We start from the raw sequence: 19,912 nt of genomic DNA on the forward strand, positions 1-19,912 counted from the left end.
TGGTGGGCAGAAGCCAAAGCTTGAGTGCCACAGATGCCCAGGATAATATCCTAGCCTTGTTGGTTCCTACAGTGTGATGCTGGGTGGGTTCCTGATCTCTGAAGTGCTCAGCCCCTTCATCTATAAAATGGTTGAATTACATACAGTATTATCTACCTGGCACAAAGCAAGCAAGCAAGCAAGAGATGACAGCTTGCTTGTCACAGGAAGAGGCAAGCCCATGTCTGTCTGGTACCCACGGGGCCTGGCAGGCCGTTGGTGTGCACAGCGGTCTGCTGATGGTTGAATTAAGATCAGTCAGGCCTCTACTCCCCCAGAGAAGGAAATGGCAACCCACTCCAGTGTTCTTGCCTGGAGAATCCCAGGGACGGGGGAGCCTGGTAGGCTGCCGTCTATGGGGTCGCACAGAGTCAGACACGACTGAAGCGACTTAGCAGCAGCAGTAGCAGCAGACCTCTGCTCCCAGCCTCCTCAGATGAGTTCTGTGACGGATGCTCACAGAACACTGTAGCTCTGGGTACCCTGTGCTCTTTGCCCAACAGGTCTCAAATGTGCTTTTGCTAGGCCAGCCTCTGATGAAAAGGTTGTTGCAAGCTGATTTCTCTAGAAGCAGATGCTGAGATGGAATCTTGGGGGCAAGTGTCTATTCGGGATTGCCAACTGTGAAGGGAAGTAGGAGGAAATAGGATTGGGCAGAGAAACCTTGCCAGCCTGGCATGAGGCTGTGTGCATGCTAAGTCACTTCAGTCGGGTCCAATTCTCTGTGACGCTATGGACTGTAGCCTGCCAGGCTCCTCGTCCATGGGATTCTCCAGGCAAGAATACTGGAGGGGGTTGCCACGCCCTTCTCCAGGGAATCTTCCTGACCCAGGGATTGAAGCTGTGTGTCTTACATCGTCTGCATTGGCAAGCGGGCTCTTAACCACGTGCGCCACCTGGGAAGCCAAATATGTCACGAGTGAAGGGGAGCTCACAGAGCCACATGTTGGAGAGAAGCATTTGCTTGTCTTTCGTCAGTTTTATAGTACAGACTTTGAAAGGGACATTACCTATTTGGGCTGTCTGTAACAATAATTATAGAATTGATTAGAGAGACATTCCCTATCCCAGGAGATTGCTGGGCTCAGACCACAGTTGGAACAGGAGGGCCGTATGGAGTCGGGCCAAGGAAACTGTTGCAGAACCACCAAGTCTTGGTTGGGATGATAATTCTAAAACCATGCTGTCTATTAATCACTCATAGTAAACAATCAGTAACTACTTGTCAAATGAAGAGAGAGATTTCTTTGGAGCGTCTAAAATGTGTGAGGTGCAGATACTGCAGGCCATGATAATCTCCCTTTTGTCAAAGTCATTTAGCACCCCTTGACCAGACCTCACTTTGAGACAAGCTGTATTAGAGCTTCAGCATCAGTCTTTCCAATGAATATTTAGGACTGATCTCCTTTAGGATGAACTGGTTGGATCTCCTTGCAGTCCAAGGGACTCTCAAGCGTCTTTTCCAACACCACAGTTCAAAAGCATCAATTCTTTGGTTCTCAGCTTTATTTATAGTCCAACTCTCACATCCATATCTCACATTTTACATCAAAACAACATTCCCCTTTGAATGTACACATTGTGATGTGTTGACTTGAGATTAGTCTTAAAAAATTTTTATAGGTAAAGCAGTATCTTTTTGGATATATTTCATTCAGTTTCCTGATTTTTCTGACCTATAGAGTTCCTGTAAAATGTAATTATATTATAGTCCTCTTTTATCATTACTTCAGGAAAGCACTCACAGACGTATTTTCTAGAAATGTTGAATGGGTGTCCTAGTGGGTGTCCCCTTGCTGGTCCTTCCAATGTTTTTATCTTAGGATAAATCTGCTTCTGAGACCTAGTTTAATTTGAATGTAAAATGGTCCTATTTATGCAGTCCTTTAAGCCTGATTTAGCAACAAAGGGTACTTAAAGTCTTTAAAATATAATACAGCTGCCGCCTATCTTTGGTCCTGCTTTGACGCTGCGGTAGGACTGGGACAGTCAGGCAGGTGCTAAAGGAGGCCCTTGGAACTAGGGGTGGTCATCGCGCTCAGTGCAGGCTTCGTGGTTCTTGTGGCATTCGTCTCCTTTCCTAAAAATCAGAGTGGGGGGAAGTAGAGTCCATGAAAGCCTTATCTACCTCTGTTGTTGTTCAGATGCAGAGTCATGTCTGACTCTTTGTGACCCCATGGACTGCAGCACGCCAGGCTTCCTTGTCCTTCACTATCTCCTGGAGCCTGCTCAAACTCATGTCCATTGAGTCAGTGATGCCATCCAACCATCTCATCCTCTATTGCCTCCTTCTCCTCCTGCCCTCAATCTTTCGCAGCATCAGGGTGTTTTCCACTGAGTGCGCTCTTCGCATCACGTGGCCAAAGTATTGGAGCTTTAGCATCAGTCCTTCCAATGAATCAGTAGGGTTGATTTCCTTTAGGATTGACTGGTTTGATCTCCTTGTAGTCCAAGGGACTCTTAAGAGTTTTCTCCAGCACCACAATTTGAAAGCATCAGTTCTTTGGTCCTCGGCCTTCTTTATGGTCCAACTCTCACATCCGTATGTGACTACTGGAAAAACCATAACTTTGACTGATTGGACCTTTTTTGGCAAAACTAACATGTAGTTCAGTTCAAACTACCTCTGAACTGCCACTTAATCTCCATTATGGTGTCCCATAAGTGACTCTCGGCTGGAGGAGATTGAACAAGCACAGTCGTGGCTCATTCCTCCTCCTCCCGTCCCTCCCCCAATCCTCAGCTCCAGTGGAGCCCCCAGGACATAGTACCAGAACCGAAGTATCAAAAGGGCACGGGATGAATAAACCACACCCAGTCAAGTTCTTCCACTGAACTGCACAGGGTTATTTAGGTTTGGCCCATTCCTGTTGCTTATTCTGGGTTTCTCAAAGGATATCTGAGTCTTCTTCTGGAAAAGGTGGCCACATGGACAGCTCTGTCCATAGACTGCCTTGCGAAGGTCATCCTCCCCCTGACTGTAGGTGGTTCTTATTGTGCTGGGACCCACGTCGACCTGCCGGTCCCAGGCCAATGCTTGTTTGCCACCAACTGCCCACACTTGGGGTGGGTTGGCAAGGCTTGTGCGTTTTCTCTTGCTCTCCTTGCTGTGGTCCACTTTCTGCTCACTGTATTCCTCACTGACGTGTAGTTTAGAAGTGGACGGGGAAAAGGATGCTGTTGCAGAGTCCGGGGCTTTGGTGTCCCCTTCGGAAGGGATGGCCTTGGAACTGAAACCACGGCAACTCACAGCCCACTGGGAAAACGAGATGCCTTCTCTGAAGCAAGTGGCAAAGCTGGGACGGTTCATGGTCCTGTTCTGATCGTCTTCTTTGGAAATACCAATGGACTCACCGGAGACACTTGGAGGATAAGTTTGCCCAGAGAAGAAACTAGAAACTGTTCAGCCAAAATGGTTTTATGGTATTTTGGAAGTGTTATTTCCTTATCCCAGTCTCTTATTCTTCATAATCTAATATGGCTGTTTGATCTCTGTACACATTTAAAATATAGAGACAGGGTAAAAAAAAAAAAAAGTGAAAAGTAATGGATATTTGTAAACAGTCATTTAAAAAGCACTTTTCTAATAAATGAAAATATTTAATGTGATAAATTTGCCAAATAGTAAAAAGAGACACAAAGGTAAGTTACATTTTTTTTTTCAGCCTAATCTCTAAGTTGAAAGCTTTTTTTAAAAAAAAAACCGTTAGTATCATACAATATGAAAAAGAGAAGCATGGAGGCAAATATCCTTCCAATGGCCTCAGAAACAAGAGGACAAATAGGGCCAGGCCATTGCATAGGGAACAGAGTGGACCACCGTACCAGCCACTCGATAGAGTGAGCCCATAGTGGAGCCAGGTCCCCGCCAACCCAGGTTCTTAACCTTCCTGCACGGGTTGTGAAGATCACTTCAGTGGCACCAGGGGACAAGCTGAATCCTGCCCAGATCAGCGTGGCAGCCAGGTGAGGAATCACAGAGCCTCCAGAAGACGTGGCTTGGTAGCCAGCAGAATTCAGGTGACATGCTCATACGGTCAATTGCCCAAAGGCTCACTGACCAGTGCTGCAGATAGTTTCAGAACAGGAACAAGGACCCTCACTGGCTCCAAAGAGATCAAGGAGAGCAGAATGGAATTGGATCTGAGGTTACTTGGAAGGATCTAGATCAACACCTGCCAAGGGTATCAGCCCCCAAAACCAGAGCAGAAATTCTCCAAAGACAGAAACTTTCATGAAGCCTTGTGCATTCGTGGACTGTGGCAATGGCCGATGCTTCTGTGTATTCTTTTGGAAGAGATGAAGCCACAGCGATTCCCAGGGCTCCGAGAAATCAAACGCCTCCTCCAGAGCTCAGCTGCATTAATGCTCAGGCAAGTGGCAAAGCCACGGAGGCCTGCGGTGTCTGTCGTTCATTAATCCTCTGAAAACCACAGGCTTTGCAGCCAGGAGCCAGGCAGCAGTCTCCTGGGATGGCCAGTCAGTTTTAAAGAGTCCAGCTTGGCAAATCCTGACCAAAAGTAATAATGCTATTCAAATTCATCCCTTTCTGAGTTTTCTATTTCCCTCTTCTCACTCCTTCTCCTTCTCCACTTTCCCTCTGGCCTGTCAGTAAGGGAAGCTGTGTCTGAATTTCTGGACCCTTCCAAAAGGACCGCCCACCTCAGAGAAGCCGCCTCAGAAGGAGAGAGCCCCCGAGGTTGTCTCCAGCAGCATAGATGACAGCTTCAGGCTTCCCTCTCTCCTCGTGAACGAAACCCACTGAGCCTGGCTGATGCAGCCCAGGTTCTTCAGGGTCTTCACAAGATCCCGGCGGAACCTCTCACCCACAAAAACGTAGAGAACAGGGTTCAGGCAACTGTGGAAAAAGGCCACAGTCTGAGTGACCTGGAAGCAGATGTCAATTTTGATGGAGAGGGCGCAGCTGGAGATGAACATGGCGTAGGCATCGATGGTCTGCACCAGCAGGACGCAGTTGTGGGGGAACTGAGACAGGACGAAGACGGTGAGCACCGTGATGGTCACCTTCAGGGCCTTGTGCTTGGAGGACTTCTTGGCCTGGATCAGGGTGTGGATGATGATGGTGTAGCAGCAAGCCATGACCACAAAGGGGAGGAAGAAGCCCAGGATGACCTTCAGGGTCAAGACAGCCGACTTGAGTTTGGTACTGTCGTCGCTGGAGTAGACCATGGTGCAGATAGCAATGCCGTGTTCCTCCTTGACTTGGCTGTACAGGAGTTCTGGGAGGCAGAGCGCAGCCGCCGTCACCCAGATGGTAAAGCAGACCATCTTGCTGTACAGGAGCCTTTTCTGCCTCCACATCTGCGCCCTCATGGCCTGCGCGATGGCGATGTACCTGTCCACGCTGATGCACATGATGAGCAGCACGCAGCTGTAGAAGTTCATCTTATACATACTGTTGACCACCTTGCACATAAAGGTCTGGAATTTCCACTGGTCCGCGGCGGCAATGGCCCAGAAGGGCAGCGTGGCGAGAAAGAGAAGGTCAGCGATGGCCAAGTTGAGAAGGAACATGTCGGTCATGGTCTTCACTCTTGTGCAGTACCAGTAGACCAGGATGACGAGGCTGTTGCCCACGCCGCCCACGATGAACACGAGCCAGTACAGGGGCGGGAGGAAGTGGCCCGCAAACTGCCTGACGTGGCTTTTCTCACAGAAGTAGTCCGTGAAGTTGCCGTCGTACTCCATGGGCAGCGTGCCATCGTAGCCGTAGTCATCTGACAGGTTAGGGATTAGGCTCTGCAAGGAGACACAGGGCGACACTGGGTCAAGGGCTGGCTTTTGGAGGTTCTGTCTGATGGCAAAGGCACGAAGCCCTTGAGCCTTCCAACCCCAAAAGGCTGTGAGAAGGCAGAAGAAGTGTGTGTGTAGGAAGTAGGAACTCCAAGAGCATCTGCTTAGACTGTAAATGATTTATTTATTCAACAAATGTTTATTAAGCAGGTGCTGAAGAGTCAGGTATGGTTCCCACTCTCGTGGAACTTTCCTCCTCTGGGACGAGACACACAAGCAAAGGAACAGTCACAGGCCACTTGACAGGTGCTCCATCGGGATGGAAGGAGGGTCTCAGGGCCACTGGTGGGCGAACTTATCCAACTAAGTGAACGAGTCTGATTGTTCCTTCTCCTGTCTACTCTGCGCTCCCTAAAAGGTCCTCAGAGGCTTTCACACTTCTCTGGGTCCAGATTCCCCTGAATCCTTTGAAAGCTATGGATCCTCTCTTGAGTAGCAACAGTCACACACGTACCCGCTTACACGTGTGCACGCACATGAACACACACGCTTATGTATACACCCTCACGCACATGGACATACACAGGAAACAACACAGGTTGCGTGATTTCAGGGTCCCTTGTTGAGAATTTGTTACGAATTTCAAGACAGCAGAGCATTAAATCAAGCAAGTAACACTTCTAAGCATGAGGCCCTGTGCCACCCACCCATGCAGCCAGCCCTCACAAGCCCTCACGTTTACAGACACACATGCACACACGTTTACAGACACACATGCACACAAGCGTGCCCACACGAATACACATACGTATCCACATGGACACAACCCGCACACACATGCACGCATTCAGACACCTGCGCTCACACCCTCACAGTGTGCACACAAGCACGCATGCACACACACCCTTCGATACAGCTAAGGACTCTCCAGGCGTATTTTCAGAGTGATTGAATTCGCACGTAGAAAGCCTGGAATTGAATGAATTTCATCAAGACCACAAGGCCAGCCTGTATATCCTTACAGGATCGGAGTGCTGGCCACCTTTATGAGTGACAGAGGAAGAGTTCGTGTCCTAGGCTAGGGGAAGCCTGGACACACCTGTCCACCTGTGTCAAGACTTGTACTCATAGCTTTGTCCACGACTGATGGGCAAACGCCCTTTGCATCTCAGGCACAGGATCCTCTGAAAATCTCCCTGCAAATATAAATGTCAGTTATTTACCAGCTTATTTGCTTCCTTACTGTCAGAGCCCCGAGTGCGTGCCAGACCTTGTGTGGAGTGCAGGGTGTGCGTGCATTTAATCCTGGGCCTTCCAGGTAGGGGTGGGCCCCTCTTCCAGATGAGGGGCAGCTGGCTTCCAGAAGGAATTCTGAGGTGGCCAAGCCATTTCTTCTGTCCTCTCTGCTCTCTGAGCCCTGGAGACACTGCTCTTGCTGGAGAAGCCACCCACAAAGGCTGTTCTCAGGTCTGGGTCAGAATAAGACCTAGAGAGATCACTGTAAGGATCTGAAATCCACTCATTTCCCACTCACTTTCCATCCAAGAGCACGCACTGGAGCCCCCTGGCTGAGCACTGGGTTGAGTGATTTCCCACAAGCTGCCCTGAGTTTATCCCGGGGACTGTGTCTAGGTGGCTTCTAAAGAGCTCGCCGTGCACCCCACCTCCAAGGGCGTTTTGGTCTAGCTCTGTGGCCACTCATCAAGACCTAGCTCAGACGTGCATTTGGGATTTACATATAAAAGATGTGAAGCAAGGCTTTCGTATTTCCTGAAGAACAGGTGAGAGTTTTTTTTAACTCATGAACCATATGAATTCTGTGACTGATGAGGATTCCCTTTGTAATTGGGAAGCTCAGTCAAACTGGTAGCCCAAGTATAGTAACCAAGTAAAACCCTTTGACCAGTGCTGCCTAATAGGAATATAAGGCAACTTCCTTAATTTTGCGTTTTCTAGTAGCCAAGTGAAGTCAAAATAGGTGGGTCTCACCTTAATAATGTGTTTTATGAAACCTAGCATGTCTAAAATATTATTTCGTTATGTAAGCAATGACTTCCCTGGTGGCTCAGACAGTAAAGTGCCTGCCTTCAATGCAGGAGACCCGGGTTCAGTCCCTGGGTCGGGAAGATCCCCTGGAGAAGGAAATGGCAACCCACTCCAGTAGCCTGGAAAATCCCATGGACGGAGGAACCTGGTAGACTACAGTCCATGGGGTTGCAAAGAGTCGGACACAACTGAGCGACTTCACTTTCACTTTCTTTCAAGCAGTGTAAAAGTTATCAAGATATTCCACATCTTTTTGTTGCATAGACTATGTTTGGACTAAGTGCATTTTGCAATCAAGGGACATCTTAGTCGGAGTGACCACATGTCAAGTGCTTACAGTCCCTACGTGACTCGTGGCTACCGCGTGGGACAGCTCAGTTTTAGGCTGAAAACGCAAGTTCTAAGTCTTCCTGTTTTTTCACTGTTCTGTCGTTTGCTCTGACCCTGTTTCAACGTATGTCCTTTCTCTTCTGTTGTATGCACTCAGTAACTGCCTCATGCCTCTTATGGAACATGACAGGGGCCGTGGGGACAGAGTGAAACAGGGTGTCATTACTGCTGGGAAGTGCCCAGTCTTTCTCTGACGGGGCTGACCATTCTCTTCCACATCTTACTGCAATGTCTAGAAGTTCTCTTTCCCAAGGTTTCCCTTGAAGCATTTCTTAGCAAACTGTGTTGTTCTTAGACCCTTTTAAAAACGTGACATCGTCACCAACTAGACCACTGCTCACAGCCTGTGGTCCCCCATGCGCAGTGGTCTGAGCCAGATCTAGAATCTTCTCCCATTGTGAGGAGCAGCAATCCGTGGGGGTGGGTGGGCCCAGACCTGGCCAGGATGGATGGTGTTTGTGTGAAGATCCCACCATCTTATTCCTTGACTAAGAGGTCAGCATGCTCACCTTAAGCTTGAGAAACAGCTCTTTATTTCTTGTTCGTTGGTGATGAATAACGTGATTTGTTCACTCGTTCAGCAAGTGTTTACTAAGCACAGAGTACACGCCAGGCAAGGAAGCCACTTCCAAAGGTCAGTGTTCTTGTCAGTGATGGTAACAGAAGTGGAGCGAACCATGAGAAAGGTCCTGGACTCACCTGTCATGGAACGGGGGGGAGGGTGGTCTGCCTGCATGCGGGGTCCTGAACTCCACAGCACAGAGGGGCCCTAGATAGGGCAGTATCGTAGGATGGTTCTGTTATTCCCGGGGGGCTACTTAATTGGAGTATTTATATCATTCGGATGATTTTTAGAATTTTGATCAAGAAGAGAAGTGACAAGATCTGATAGTCACAGATCTAAGTAAATGAGAGACTGTCTCACAGCATGCCCAGGGGCTGGCCTGCAACTCAGTGGTGTGGGCCACCTTCTGCTCACGTAGGCTTTGGTTTCTGTCCCGGACAGAGCTTTTAGAGGCTCAACAGGTTTTAGAATGATTTTCAGATGTTAGAGACCATCTTATAGAGGAGGGCTTCCCTGATAGCTCAGTTGGTAAAGAATCTGCCTGCTATGCAGGAGACTTAAGTTTGATTCCTGGGTCGGGAAGATCTGCTGAAGAAGGATAGGCTACCCACACCAGTATTCTTGGGCTTCCCTTGTGGTTTAACTGGTAAAGAATCCACCTGCAATGTGGGAGACCTGGGTTCGATACCTGGGTTGGGACGATCCCCTGGAGAAGGGAAAGGCTACCCACTCCAGTATTCTGGCCTGGAGAATTCCATAGACCGTATAGTCCGTGGGGTTGCAGAGTCGGACACGACTGAGTGACTTTCACTATAGAGGAGACAGACCCAAGGAACAGAAGGTTCTGGCCCAAAGCCTCACCCCTGGGGAATGGTCAAGGCCAGAGCCAGCGCCCTGCCCCGCAGCCCCAAGCTGGGGCACTTGTAAGCCCTGCAGACCCGGCACCTTCTCTCCACCTTCTGATCCCTGCAGGCCCGGCACCTTCTCTCCACCTTCTGATCCCTGCAGGCCTGGCATCTTGCTCTCCACCTTCTGATGCTGTCACGTGTACTTGTTGTGTTGTTCAGTCACTAACTCATGTCTGACTTTTGCCAGGCTCCTCTGTCCTTCACTGTCTCCTGGAGTTTTCTCAAACTCGTGCCCGTTGAGTAGGTGATACCATCCAACCATCTCATCCTCTGCTGCTCCCTTCTCCTCCAGCCCTCAATCTTTCCCAGCATCAGAGTCTTTTCTAATGAGTTGACTCTTTGCATCAGGTGGCCAAAGTATTGGAGCTTTAGCTTCAGCATCAGTCCTTCCAGTGAATATTCATGGTTGATTTCCTTTAGGATGGATTGGTCTGATCTCCTTGCTGTCCAGGGGACTCTCTGAAGAGTCTTCTCCAGCACCACAATCCAAAAGCATCATTTCTTTGTTGCTCAGCCTTCTTTATGGTCCAACGCTCATGTCTGTACATGACTGCTGGAGAAACCGTAGCTACAGTGGCCACACCAAGCCTGAGCCTCAGTGTCTGAGTCCCGGCACCTGAGCTGAGTGGCTGTCAGATCCCCCACCTGCATCCTCCCCCCACCCATCCCGGAAAGACTGTGGGCACCAGAGGATGCCCTGTGGCTTCCTCTGCCCAGGGCAGCCGGGAACTGCCTTTTGCTGGGGGCAAACCTCAGTGCACAGCAGATAAGGGGCCTGCCCTGCCTGCCAGTGCCTGCCACCAGGCGCTGTACCCGACAGGACCCGGCTCCCGAGGCCGTGCAGGTGTGTCTTCCTCCCCTTGGGAGCCCTTGGCCCAGAAGCTGCGACCCAGGCATTGAAGATGCTACAGCTCCTGGACTCCATCTTCCCCCGACTTTCCGAGGCCTCCCTCCTGAGTCTTCTCTTCTTTGAGCCATTTGACCTTGAACCCTCCGTCCCTCCCCCAGCGTCGCTTTCCTCATCTGTTAGCGTGGCTCCGCCTTTACTGTGAGACCGGAGGAACACGGTGCCCTGGGTGGTGACTGGAACACGGCCGGTCCTCAGAAGAGTGGCCCCAGGAAAGTCACGGCTGTTGACCAAGCTCATAGCCACAGAGGTCACAGCTTGTCCCCGTGTAGGTGGTGCTGGACACCTCTTGATCACAAAAGGTCATTATCTGAGTGCATTTTCTTCCTTTCTGAGGCTGCCTTGCAACGTTTGGATATTTTCCCAAGATCCCAAATGATAAAACTGAATGACTGATGTTATGAGCCCTGTTTCCAGCATCGGGGATAAAGAGCAGATTCTGTTTCAGGAGAAACTACGGTTCTAATTTTGGTCAGAAAAATAGAGACTTATTTTGTACTTCAGCTTTCCAGGTGGTGCTAGTAAAGAACCTGCCTGCCAGTGCAGGAGATGTAAGAGACTCGGTTCAATCCCTGGGTCAGGAAGATCACCTAAAGGAGGCATGGCAGCCCCAGGCCCTAGCCTGGAGAATCCCACGGACAGAGGAGCCTGGCAGGCTGCAGTCCCTAGGGTTGCAAAGAGTCGAACACAACTGAAGTGACTTACACACACCTTGTTACTTCAGCAGGCCCAAAATAATCGTCTTTTTGGTATTGCTGTTGTTGTTACGGGAAACATGATGAGATATGCAATGCTAAAGATCATCAGCATGTGATAAATAACTTACTTGATGTCAGTGGTGGCAACCACCACTCTCCATAGGTGGGGGGAACCTACAGCATGGAGGACATTTGTCAACTCCACTAAGAATGTTTGACTTCAATACCTATGTGTAAAACCCAGATTCTCCCTTTGAGAAAGCAAAATTAAAATCCTTAGATATTTTTGTGAGCATTTAATATAAGTAAAGCATAGGAATTTTGATTCTATAATTAATTATATTTGGCTATAAAATCATGAATGATTCTCTGGATCATAGCTGTACTCACTGATTTCTATTAGCCTCTTTCAGAGAAATATATATCATTATTTGCTTTTTTGTAAAGACTATAATGTTTGATAAGAAACACGACTAACATGCCCACCATGGGTCTTTTAAAAGCAAATGAATTCTCCCTTGCCCTCTTTTGTCTGAGTTTCAGAACAGACACATGGGACTAAGCACCTTGTAAAGATCATAAAACCCTCACCTATGAGTAAAACCTGAACCAGCCTTCTCCTCTGCCCCTCGCCCCCCGCACACATACCGCAGAGCTCTTCCAGAGCTTCGTGTCTGCACAGCCCTCTGTGCTGGGCACTGACCAGCTGTCTGGAGCATCGCTCAGCAGAACTCTTGCCCTGGGAAATCACAGAGCACTCCTTCCCCCACAATGGAGCCCTTCCCACTCCCCGAAACGAGGCCCCAAATGCAGTGTATTTCAAGGAGCCCAAGGATGTGGCCATACTCACTGTGGCTTCTGTGGGGACCATGGTGGGTCAGACTCAGACTTGCTTCTAGAAAGAGAGGGCAAAAATCAGAACGAGGACTGGCTTTTGACTGAACAGGAGCAAGTTCCGAGAGATGGAGATGAAGCATTTAATTTGTTTGTTCTCATGAACAAAAAAAAAATGCCAAGCTAGAGTTAGAATCCATGTTATACTGATGCTGAGTTAAATAGATTTCAAGTCAAGTCTAGATTTCGCAGTCATCTAGGTTGTTAACCCAGAGTTGAAAGAAATTTCTCCTTTGAGAGCACTTGGGGGCTTTGATGTCTTCCCAGCACGTCATTTTTACCTTAACCCTTCTTCTCATAACTCAGCTTCTCTACCAGGCGCCGCTACTCCAATTTTATCCACCAAGTGTCCCCTGAGGACAGCAGGACAGCAGACTTAAAAGAATGCTCCAGCTGACTGCTGGAGGGGCCCCTCGGCAACCAGGAGGCAGGAACCCCAGGGTGAGGTGGCCTCTGCCAGCATCAGAGTCCCTCACCAGGAAGGGCCCAGCACCCCAACACCTCCCTGCACGCTCAGTTTACAAATTTGGGGCCTGTTTGCTCTACCTTGACTTCAGCAGGAAAAGGAAGTCCTGCATTTCTTTACCAAAGAAAACATAGTTGTCTCATGCAGAGGGCCTCCAAACTAACTGAGACAAATCTCCGCTGTCGTTTTCTTGTGTTTCGAATCTCTGCAAAACCCACACCTCTGTGGCCAAGCAAACAACAGCTTGGTTCCTTTCAAGGAAGGGTCTGTGCCTGAGTGGGGCATTTCTTTCTTCATACACCTTCAGTGAGTGTGTTTCCAAGAAACATGTTCAGCCCACACCCCAAGCTTCTGGAAGGAAATTTTCCCCTCATACATCCAACTGTAACCTGTTGGGCTATTTTTATTCTTGTTTTCATAACACAGCCTCGTGACTCTCTGTGCTTTCCTAAGAGTGTAGTTGTTTTAAAAACATAGCATGTGACTTGGGAGATTGAGATTGACAAAGATACACGACTATGTATAAAATAGACAAGAACTAGAGAGAACTACTGTACAGCACAGGGAACTCTACTCCACGCTCTTGGTGACCTAAATGGGAAGGCAATCTAAAAAAAGAGTGGATGTGTATGTATCGACGGATTCACTTTGCTGTACAGCAGGAACAAGCACAGCACCGTAAAGCAACCATACTCCAATTCAAAGAAAAAGAGCAACATACCATGTGGGATAGCCACTACGGAAACCCGTTACACCCACCATGTGGTATCTGCCTAAGAAGAACGCAAGCTTATATCCACGCAAAGACTGACATGTGAATGTTCATGGCAGCTTTGTTTGTAATAGCCAGCTACTGGAAACAGCTCAACTGTCCTTCAAATAGAGTGAATAGGTCACGGTGGAGTATCCATACAGTGAATTTGAAACAGCTGCTGATACACACAGCAATGTGGATAAATTTCAAAATAACCTGAAAAAAGTACATACTGTGTGATTCCACTTGTGTAAAATTCTAGGAAATGGGAGCTAATCAATAGTGACAGAAAGCAGATCGGTGATTTCCTGGAGAGAGAGAGAAGGGCAGGGCAGGGCAAGGGACAGGAAGGGACAAGAGCAGGCCAAGGAGCCTCTGGGGTGAGCGCTGTGCTCACTGGAATGATAGTGTGGTGATCTCACGGGGGTGCACGAATGTCAGAACTTGGGCTCTGTGCTTCAGACATTTGCAGAGCTGGTAGCTGGATCTCAGTAAAGTGGTTAAAGTAAAGAAAGGAAAAACAGCAAGATCTGATGAACACTTCTTGTTTCTGTCCCTCTTCAGAGTCATATCGGGCCGTTAGCAGGCGGGGGAAAGACACCCAGAACTTCCTCCTTGTAGCCTTCCTGCCAGTAGCTCCTCCGAAGTGCCTTGAAGTGCCTTGGGCTGTTCGGTGGGAATCGAGGGCTCAGTATGAACTCATGGCTTTTAGGGTTAGAAGAGATTAAGCAGATAATGTTTGATAGATCAGTCAATCGATTGATAAATAGATACAGATAAGTTTGTGTCAGTGTGTTTTGTTTGGTCACTTCAGTCGTGGCCGACTCTCTTTTGTGACCCCGTGGACTGTAGCCCGCCAAATTCCTCTGTCTGTGGGATTCTGCAGGCAAGAATGAATACCAGAGTGGTTTGCCGTTTCCTCCTCCTCCAGGGGATCTTCCTGACCCCGGAATCAAACCCACGTCTCCTGCATCTCCTGCATCGCAGGTGGAGTCTTGACCTGCTGTGCCACAGTTGTTATGTGTTTTAGCTTATTTCCTGACTCTGCTGCGAGTCCTTGCTGTGAAAGCAAGGACACACCATATAATGACCATTGGGTGCCCAGGTCTTGGTTTCTAAAAACCTTTCTTCCTGACAAGGAACCAGGACCCCATGGAGAAATGCCTGATTCCAGAGTGAGGGCAGGGAAACTGTAAAATGAACTTGGGACTGATTTTTAACCCAGAAAGAAAGTGTTTAAAGGCATTGAGGGCTTGTCAAAGGACAGAGGCACCAACTTGATAGGGTTCCACTAGCCAAATCTGAGGCAATTTGAGCATCAAATTAAATAATGATGGCAGTCATTATAGCACATTCAAATAAATCAGGATCCGTGGATCCATACTGAGAAAAATAAATGAGAAAACTGAGCTCTCCTTATGGTGCTGACTAATAAGTACAGAGGATTACTGTGATTAGAAAATCACCAATGGATGGTGAGATTAGCAGGTGAGCATTTGATAAGAAATTTACTTCGTCTCAAAGAATCTCCCCCCAAATGACAAATTGCCCCATTGACTTTATGATTTTTTTTCTCTTATGCTCTGAAACAAATCTTTGTAAAAATTTGCCTAGTTAAGATGGAAAAATCTCAACTCATCTAATTTAACTTTAATACATCTTGGGGAAGAGGGAGATAGTTTATAAGACATTTGTTAGAAAACACTTCATATATTTCTAGTATCTATGTAGCCCCAGACTCTTTGCCATCCCATGTCGCCTCCTTTTAACTTGCACAAAAAGACTAAATATTAGCCAGATAATATCTGAGAAAACAAATTCCCAAAGGAGGAGGCCACATGAAGAATAAAGAATGGATTTGGTTTTAACTAGTTACAGGTTGAAAATAAGGATTGATGGTAATGATGCTGGTGAGAGTTTGAGGGCAAGGCCTCCACACAGCAGTGGGGAGAGTAAATTTGTGTGACTTTTTCGGAGGATTAAACCGTGTCTGTCGAAACATACAGAGTACAGCAGCTCTGACTCAGCTGTTCATCTGCTGGGAACACGCCCTTCTAGTACTCACACAAAAGAACATAAAGGTACATGAATGCGCTTCCCTGGTGGCTCTGATGGTAAAGAGTTCACCTGCAATGCAGGAGACCCAGGTTCGATTTCTGGGTCAGGAAGATTCCCTGGAGAAGGGAATGGCTACCCACTCCAGTATTCTTGCCTGGAGAATCCCGTGGACAGAGGAGCCTGGTCAGCTATAGTTCATGGGATCAAAAAGAGTCAGAAACAACCGAGCGACTAACACACAAGATCCTATATGTTGTCTCCCCGCCCCCCCAGAATCAAAAAAACTAAAGGCAACCTATGGGTCAGCAGTAGGTAATATTCTGATACACTCATTCAGTAAACCGCATGTAGCCAATAAATAGAATAAATCAGACCTCACACTGATGCAAGGAGGTCACCAAGATTTTTAGGTATACACATGCAAAATGTAGATTATGATGCATGATCTTTTTAAAAATATATAAAAGGTTATACCCTTGATAGCTGTCAGTACTGAAGTGTTTTCTGGAAGGAAATTAAACAAGGATGTTGTTTTCCTTTAGGTTTTGTAACCTATTTACATATTCTACTTTGTGTACAACATTTTATTTTAAGGGCTTTCTTAAAAATAACTTGTCAGCTTAAAAAAAAGGAAAAAATAAGCCCCAGCGCTCTTCCGTCCTGTACACCTGTTTGCGAAAGTTGTCCATAGGAGGAACTCGTCTCCTCCTAACCCTGGAAGAAGAAATCTAGCAAGTACATTCACTGCGTCTACTGTTGGCCACTTTGGGATCCTGCACTGGCTCTCTGTAAAGGTTTATCTTCCTTCCGTTATAAAGGTGCTTTGGGCTCATAGAAGATTTGGAGAGAGCCCAGGGGTGAAACGGAAAATGAAAAATATTCCTCCCTAGACCCCCCCACCTAAAGACCCGCCTCCGCCCCCGCCACCCCGAGCCTTTTCATCTGCTCCTCCTACCCTGTATCACATAGTTTTCGTCTGTGTTATTCCACAGACTGCACAAGTGTCAGAGCTTGCTTTCATTTTCTTCTGACCCCTGAGAAGGAGAGAAAAACAGAAGGGGAAAACCCGCAAGTGACAAAACACACCAAAAGCAAGGGACGTCTCTGCCGTCTGTTGGGAGAACATGAGGGCTGGGCTCAGTGGCCCCCGGGTCTCCCCCGCCGCTCCACAAGGCCGCGCTGGGGTGCGTGAGCCACCCCGTCTACAAAGCCTGCTTGTCTGTTGACTCCCGGGGGAGTGAGGCGGGGGAGCACACCGGCCCCCATCTGCTCCTTGGCCCCTCCTTTGCTGCCTGTGGGACCTTAGCAAGGAGCGACCTGCCCTCCCCTAGCCTTGGTTTCCTTGTCTGTAAAATGGACGTGATCACCCGACCTACTCTAGAGGCTTGTTTCCAGGGTCAAGTGCAGTGCTGTGCTTTAAGGCTCTTAGCGGGATGCAGAGAACTCTGCAATGATGAGGAAGCAGGCTTCACCCCACAGCTAACTTACACAATGCGCCTGGACACCGGATACACTTTCTTGGCTTAAATACTGTGCAAGACATGATCCATGTCTTCAAGAAGCTCACACTCAAGTACAGTGGATACATCATGGCTGCAAATACCAAAGATGGGAAATGCTAGGAGATGATTTTGGAATTGGGAGAAGGAAGCCGAGTCCCTAGCACTGGAGAAAATCCAGGAGGGCTTCATTGAGAAGGCAACAATTTTGCTGGCTCTTGTAGGCTGAAGAGGGCTTCCCGGGTGGTGCTAGTGGTAGAGAACCCACCTGCCAATGCAGAAGACACAGGAGACCTAGGTTCGATCCCTGGCTCGGGAAGACCCCTAGAGAAAGGCATGGCAGCCCTCTCCAGGATTCTTGCCTGGAGATTCCTGTGGACAGAGGAACCTGGTGGGCTACAGTGCATGGGGTCGCAAAGAGTCAGACACAACAGAAAGAACTTAGCGCACACACATGTAGACTGAAGAGCATGCGGGCGTTCAGTGATGGGAGAAGACATGACTCCAGGTCAGGGAAATGTAAGAGATATCCACAGAGGTGTGAATGCCGGAAAGCAGCAAGTGTGTGCCGGGTCCTGAGGAGCAGGGAGCTGCTCGTCTCCAAGAGTGGAAAGTGCCTATTAGAAAACTTAGCCTGGGATCCACTAATATCTATCGTTTTTCTAGTCTCTGCTGTCCTTCAAGGCAACCAGTGTGAAAATCCACATGGTGTTACTCATAGTAGCCCCAGTAAACTGGATACCGTACTAAAGTGAGTCAGGAAGGCAGGTCCTGACTTTGATCTTTGTCCAACTTGCCACACAGAAGTTGAATCACCTCTTGCGTTTTGTTTTTGTTTGGAAGCTCTGCTTTCTCACGTTGCATGACCGCAGGGACTCTGAGCTGTCCCTGTGCAGACTCTCTCTGTTCCCCCAGCCTGGGTGAGGCGCCCACCCCTCGCCGGGCAGGCACTGCACTGGGCCCAGGGGCTGTGAGTGAGGGGCATGTGAGGGGGCTTCAGAGCAGATGGACAGATATTTGTACAAATAGGCTGTCAGATGCCGGATGCTAAAATGGCAGGTGAACTTGGATTTGTTGGATGAGGGGAGGGAGGAGCAGGCCTCGCCCACTGGTGGCTGTTCCACATCCCAGCCCCGGACCCAGCAGCTGCCCACCCACAGAGGGTCCAAGGGGCCACAGCCAGCTAAGAGCTGATGAGGACAAGTATGTTGACAGGACAAAGCAGTAGTCAGTGAGGAGTCACTTATAATAGAGCAGCTTTACTTTTATCTGATTGTAAAGGACTGTATTCACAATGAAGAAAAAATAATCCCCCAAAGCAAGCATATATAATGAAGAAAATAAAATCTCCCCAAACACCCCTTTCCTAGGATGGCCAGTGTTAATCTTCTGAGATGCGGTCTTTTAGACATTCTAACACAATCCCACATACACACGTAACCCGTGAAGGAAAGGAAATCAGACTACCCAAAGCGTTTTCTGTCTTGCTGTCTAGTTAACAGTCTCTCACGGACCACTTTTAATGCCAGTTCAGTGTGAAGTTATGTCACCAGATTGAGGGGCTGCCAAGTGTTCCACTCTCTGGATTCTATATGATTCATTTAACCAGTCACCTCTTGGTGCAGAGTTCACTCGTTTCCAGTTTTTCGTTGCTACAGAGAATGCTGCCAAAAACACACTTTCCCTGGGACAGCCCCTCAGACCCAGGGACCTCATCGGGGCTTCACTTTCCCAGCCCCGGCCCACCTTCTTGTCACCCGTCCCCCACTCTTGCTTCTCCCTCCTTCAAGGAACAGATCACTGAACAGACTGTCTTGAACCCGAGCCTCACACGTGTGGGTGGGAGGCAGTCTTATTACTCACCCTGGAAGCCTGGGCAAGGCACCCACTTGATTCACCTCTGCCTCCCTGGCAGCTTCTAGTCAAGTACCTGGTGCTCAAGGCCACTGAGCAAGCGAGTGGGTTTTAGAAGCCTTCGTGTCAGCACACAACTGAGGACCCAGCGCCCCTGGGATGGGGAGGAGGAAGAAGGTGATACTCACGGGGGAGGGCAGCGAGTGAGGCTCCGGGAGGAGGCGGCCCCGCCAGCTCTGGGGAAGGGCCTGGCTTGCTCTTTGCCTGGGACGAGGGGCAAGCCTTCTGTGAGCTCTGAGCAGGCTGCTACCTAGAGAAAACACCAGAAAGGAAGCCAGGCCACCCCTGCCTGAGTTATCACTGGTGGGGTGGCCAGGAGGGGGGGGAGAGGGAGTCACCAGCTGCAGCTTCCAGCAATCAGCAGAGTCGGTAATGTGCAAACAGAACTGAAAAGCCAAGAAGTGCTGGTCTAAGGAAAAACTGTCTTCTCTGAAGATGCTCAGACAAGCCGATCATCTGACAGCCATTTCTTTTCCTAGACAGCGTGACTCCTTTCAGGGGATGGGGAGGTGGAGAGTCCCATCGAGAGGGATCAAGCTGGCCCAAGTGTATCTTTATAAGGTCTCATTGTCTGGACAGGCCTGTGAGGGGGTGATGATCACCCCTACCCCCTGCCCTGGGCATCACAGAGTGACCCATTAGACCTTAGATGTACCTAAACCCGTACAGCTACTATGGTACCATAGCTACTAGCCACGTCTGCCTGTTTAAATTCAAATCAATCACAATGTGACTAGTTCCTGAGTCACAGTAGCCACAGTTCGGGTGCTTGACAGCCGTGTGTGGCCGTGGCTACCGTGGTACACGGCACAGGTGAGGAGCAGGCCCGTCATCTCCGAAAGTTCCGTCGGATGGCAGTGCCACCTTCGAAGGTCACGCATGGGACAGACACATCTGGGAACACAGGGAGTGTTGGAGAGCCAGGAACCCCTTAAAACTGAGGTCAAATACAGTAAGATTTTATTCTGACGTGACCACTATCCATGAGATGTATCAGCATCAGTGATGCATTTCATCTTA

The 19,912-nt window shown here is 48.7% G+C and overlaps 1 protein-coding gene across 2 annotated transcripts; it reads right to left on the bottom strand.

Moving 5' to 3' along the window:
* Positions 1–1,527: 1,527 nt before the first annotated feature.
* Positions 1,528–19,233, bottom strand: CCR9 (C-C motif chemokine receptor 9). 2 transcript variants are annotated; one of them, XM_061397030.1, is made up of 3 exons: positions 19,021–19,233; positions 12,158–12,202; positions 1,528–5,799 (listed from the first exon to the last, which is right to left on the bottom strand). In XM_061397030.1, the coding sequence occupies exons 2-3, from the start codon at positions 12,176–12,178 to the stop codon at positions 4,717–4,719; spliced, it is 1,104 nt and encodes a 367-aa protein (XP_061253014.1). In that variant the 5' UTR covers positions 12,179–12,202; positions 19,021–19,233; the 3' UTR covers positions 1,528–4,716. The 2 variants fall into 2 exon arrangements, with proteins under 2 accessions (XP_061253014.1, XP_061253015.1); XM_061397031.1 differs by lacking the exon at positions 19,021–19,233 and adding an exon at positions 18,868–19,014.
* Between the last annotated feature and the right edge of the window lie 679 nt (positions 19,234–19,912).

The sequence above is a fragment of the Bos javanicus genome, chromosome 22 (genome assembly GCF_032452875.1).
Source record: "Bos javanicus breed banteng chromosome 22, ARS-OSU_banteng_1.0, whole genome shotgun sequence".
In the NCBI taxonomy this organism is placed as follows: Eukaryota; Metazoa; Chordata; class Mammalia; order Artiodactyla; family Bovidae; genus Bos; species Bos javanicus.

Excerpts from the sequence above, each read along its gene's own strand:
- CCR9 (XM_061397030.1), bottom strand. The coding sequence starts at position 12,178 with ATGGTCCCCACAGAAGCCACA. Across the intron at positions 5,800-12,157 it reads TGGTCCCCACAGAAGCCACA|AGCCTAATCCCTAACCTGTC; the intron begins GTGAGTATGGCC and ends GTCTCCTTGCAG.